This window comes from Protobothrops mucrosquamatus, unplaced genomic scaffold, assembly GCF_001527695.2.
Source record: "Protobothrops mucrosquamatus isolate PMUCROS unplaced genomic scaffold, P.Mucros_1.0 scaffold8052, whole genome shotgun sequence".
NCBI lineage: Eukaryota > Metazoa > Chordata > Lepidosauria > Squamata > Viperidae > Protobothrops > Protobothrops mucrosquamatus.
In genome coordinates this window covers 8,399-13,212 of record NW_015393849.1, presented here as the reverse complement: position 1 = coordinate 13,212, position 4,814 = coordinate 8,399, and the positions used below count along the sequence as shown (strand labels likewise).

The 4,814-nt window shown below is 32.8% G+C and overlaps 1 protein-coding gene across 1 annotated transcript in view; it reads left to right on the top strand.

Annotated features, from left to right (window-relative positions):
• Positions 1-493: 493 nt before the first annotated feature.
• The window catches only part of LOC107300702 (pleckstrin homology domain-containing family A member 7), a gene marked incomplete at both ends in the record, with an annotated part of 12,411 nt that continues 8,090 nt past the window's right edge, over positions 494-4,814 (top strand). Inside the window, 3 exons of the mRNA XM_015830009.1 lie at positions 494-605; positions 2,017-2,121; positions 2,877-2,949. Of these exons, the coding sequence (XP_015685495.1) occupies positions 494-605; positions 2,017-2,121; positions 2,877-2,949 (290 nt within the window). The remainder of the gene's footprint in view (positions 606-2,016; positions 2,122-2,876; positions 2,950-4,814) is intronic.

The following is a 4,814-nucleotide window of genomic DNA, read 5'->3' as shown; positions in this document are numbered from 1 at the left end:
AGGAAATTGGAGAGTGCGGACTTCATTTTAAATTTAGATTTTGATGGGAAAGTTGCAGTCTTTGCTCCTATGGCAGGCCTAATCTGGATTACATTCCCAAGACTATACTTTCCTTTTTCAAAGCCAATTATGCAATTACACAGCATCACCTGACCAGGCTTTTGGGGAACTTGGACAGGCCTGATTAGGATGTAAATATTAAGAGAATTAAAAGACTTCCAGAGGATTCCAGGTCTGTAAGATAAGGTTAAAAAAACCTTGCATAATAGCCAGCCACTGTATCGCTGCTAAGAAAGCTACATGGTCTGGAGTAAAATTTGATTTGAAGGTTTTATCTTTTTTTAATGATATGAATGATGTTTTATCTGGCTTAAGCTATTTACTGAACTGGTGAGCTAGAAACAAGGGAAAGTTTGCAGCATTACTTTATCCTAGTTCCACTGTTTAAAAAAAAAGACTAAAAATGAATTAAATTGTGATTTCTTACTTTTAGGCATAATTCACATATGTCCAAACATCAGATAAACCAAAGACCTTCAAGTATGGTCAGTGAAACATCTACTGCAGTAACTACATCCACTACAGATATAAAACTTGGATCCAAGGTAAATTTGAGTTTTTAATTAAATTTGAAAAATGAAGCATATTAAGAGAATGAACTGTATTGGGGGACATTGTGCCAATATTAAATCCATAGAAGAAATTCATGGATGCGTTTAGATTTGAATTAGACATATCCCTCTTACCTATTTTCTGTGTTCTTAAAGATGTGTAGGGGGTTGATCCTAAGTGTGCATTGCTGTTGTGCTCTTGTGCTAAGCATTTGTTTAACATATAGTTTGGTGCTTGGACTTACAGTTTATTTGCTGAACATTGTAATTGTATGAAAAAAATCTAAATCATTAGTCTTAAAGGCATCTCTTATGTGGTGGGAAGCTTGATGTAAACACTTCTAGGAAAACACTGTTTTATACCCCAGAGAGTAAATATTTTAATGAAAATGGTTAATACAAAAATAAGAATAACTTACCTATTATGCAACACAAACAGATACAGAAAAATAGCAAACTGAATATTTTTATATTTTATTCTTACAAACCCAGCTATAAATCCCAAAATAACTTGAAAATGTTCCCAAGAAAATTCTACTATAGCATCAAATAGCCAATTATGGCACTTTTGTATTTAGCTTGTTCTTTTTCATTGATGAACGAAAGTTTATATCAGGACTTTTGTCAAGGGTAGGAGATCAGGAGAAAAGGCAGTTCAAATCAATACAGATTTATTGAATGTTAAGACTCCCTGCACTGATTTGAACTACTAAAGATCAAAGCAAATTGGCGGTAAATAAAAATCAACAAATTCAAAGTAACTTGGACTTAGATCTTTTCTGGTACAAAGGGATTTGAGACTGATCACATGCTTGATCCCTCCCTCAAGCTCAGTCTGGTCATCTACAGCTTTTGTGTCCAAAAGTGTATTTGTTCTGATCTTACTGAAGCATTATTCTGTAGGTTCACATGAATATTAAAACAGAAAACTAGCAGAGATCTAAGTATAAATACATAAATATGTGCAGATTCACTTAACCGTATTACTACCGTAACTTAATAACTGCAGTGATGTTGTTGACACACAACTATGTCAAGAAAGGTCGTAAAATGGGGCAAAATTCCTTTAGCTGTCTTGCTTAGGAATGGAAAATTTGGGATGAATTGAAATTGTAAGTCAAGGACTACCTGTACAGCAGTTTTCTCTTTACTACCTCCCAGTTTGCAGAGATCAAGCAATAGGGTTTGAAGGACTGAAAAGTTGTGAATTTGTAATTCAATAGTTCATTATTATGATGTTGTCAAATGTTTGCTTCTGCTGATTATTTTGTTAATAGTTAGTCAACTACTAGTGTAAATTACACAATCAATAGCAGAATATAAATTCTTGTATTATTCTGTTTCTTTGGAGTTAATCCTAAATATAGTTTGTACTTGCTTATCTTATATATGCTTTTTTTTTTAGTTAGTAAAATCTAGCAATAAGGTTCATAGCTTTGGGAAAAGGGATCAAGCTATAAGGAGAAACCCTAATATTCCTGTTGTGGTCAGAGGCTGGCTTCACAAACAAGTGAGTATTATAATTTTTTTTAAAAAAAGTTGCTTTGATTTACAAAGAACAGGGGATAAAAGAAGAAATGAACTAACCAAGAAAAGATAAAAAAGGAAATGAGAAAAGTGTCTTATAATAACTATGAGGAAAATCATTCAACCCATTTTTAAACACATCATTAAACTTTAATCACACCGAATCTTTCTGATCAATCTTTCTATTACACCAGTAGAGTCAGTTCACACACATCATCAATCCAAAACTGTAAATCTGGGATCATGCTGAAGGGTACCCTTTTTTTTATTACACCCCATGTTGGTAAACCCAAAATTCTTCATAGTAATAAATTCCACTTTGGGGATATACTGTATAATTAAGAAGTATATTCCTGCTGTTAAACCATGCTGATATTCATAATGATAGATTAACAAATTTACGGGTATGAAATTACAGTAGAACAAAAATAGGACAAAGCATATCATATGGGGGTCTTCTCCATGTCTACTACATGTGCATTAATCATTTCTAACAAGATACCTGCTCTTCCACTATGCTAACTTCTTTATGCTAATTTCTAACTTTCCCTACCTTCTAGAAGAGCTGTAAAACATTCAGAAGTAGGCTTGATTATGATATGCTATGATAGCTGGCTCTTTTTTAGCACATTTTCATACATTAAAGAGACACATAGTCATTCCAAATTTTATTTAGTATATTTTTGTGTTATTTTATTCTAAGTTTTTACCAGATACATATTGTCATTTGTGTTTCAGGATAGCTCTGGGATGAGATTATGGAAAAGAAGGTGGTTTGTGCTGGCAGATTACTGTTTATTTTATTACAAAGGTTAGTGAATATAAATCTTTGTTTAAAAATATTTCTGCAACTGAGAACTAACTGCATATTGCATCTGTTGCTTAAAATAAAAATAATAATTATCTCTGGACAATATAGAAATCAGCTTTTTATTTCCCACTTACCATATTTACCATATATGAATAGGAAGCTTTCCCCCCAATTTTTACCAGTTAATTTAGAATGCTATGCTGCATTCCTTAAGAATAAAAGACAGCTATTAAAAATAGTAGAGATGCAAATGAGTACAGCTATTATTAAAGTAAGCCTGAAGAATGGCTTGAGAAGAATTCCTTATCTAACGGATTTAACTTTTTGTAAAGTACAAACAGGGCTTCTTTCCTTAGTTTTTCCTTCCCTGCTCAGCCCCTTCTCCTTTTCCTCATCCATTGCTTAATCCACATCCATTTTTCCCTCTTTATTCTTCCTGCAGAAACAACAGAAATTAGGTGCATTATTTTATTATTCTTTTGTGAGAGTGGTTTGAAAGAGAAAGGTTAGTATATTCAGATGTGGATTCATTAATGTACAACATATTTTTCAGGCAATTCATTTTAATTAGTTATTAATTTATTTAATACTGGTTTTATTCTAGCCTTTCCCTTTTTTCTACTGGGATTTTTAACAATTATAGATACATGCTTGCTTATGTGCATGGATGTATACTGGTGTGTCATATACTCACATTTGTTGGCAGAAGGAATCTCCAAGTTGGCTTCTGGTTGGCAAACCTGGGTTGACCAAATGGGCACAAGATTTTGCACAAGCAACACACAAGATATCCTTACATTTTCCCCCCCATCTACTCCTTTTGGAATTTAGGTTTACCTTTTGTTTGGCTGAATATGATATTTGAGGGAAGGTTATCTTTAATGGCTGTTGCATTTTATAAGCATGCATTTCTGATATTGCACTGACAGATCAATTGTTGTATATACTCCTCATATAGAGAAAGTAAGAATTACTGTTTATTTATTCAGGCATCGCATACATCTTCACTAGCACTCTTTTTCTTTTGAATACTTTTAACCTTGTGAACAATGTTGCATGGTCCAAGTGAAGAATGCATAATTAGAGCAAACTGAAACGTACAAAGGCCTTGATCTTCTTATTTAAATGTGAAGTGGACACTTAATGCATCCGTTTGTGTTTTTCATACATACTTCATTTCTCTCATATGTCAGCTCTACAATTATTGACATGATCAGGGAATTTGAATTGGTATGAAATTTAGTAGAGGAGGAGAGACAATTCCAAGCTGAAAAATTACTATTCCATTCTCTGGTTTAAGCTTTGCAGGATGAACTGAACACTGTTGGAAACAGGACACTGAATTATATTTTTTGATATTGTTGGGAAGTGATTTACATCGAATTATATACTACAATGTATTTGCAGAATATTTAGCAATGTGGGCAGAAATTGGAATCTTCTTTATAGAAGGTTATATAATATTTTTTTCTAGCTCTCAATTCACTATTTTTTATTAGAAATGCAAAAGATTGAACCTAGGGCCTTCTGCATGCATACATGTGTTTCCCCACTATATTGTAACCACTCTTTAGTTTTTATAATACTCATTGTCTCAACTGGAAGATAGCATTTGGGTCTACTGAACATTTAGTACCTCCTGTTCTATTGATCATCTGTTGAAACGATCATGTGTATGTATTTTTACTCAGTCACCTCAAATCAACCAGATAAGTCCTTCACTTACTATAGTTAAGTTTTTGGACCAAGCAGTTAGTTTTGCTGTAAGTATATTGTGTTTTAATTTTTTAAAAATTGAAACTTGATTATTTCTTTCATTTAAAAGACAGCAGAGAAGAATCTATTCTTGGAAGTATACCATTACC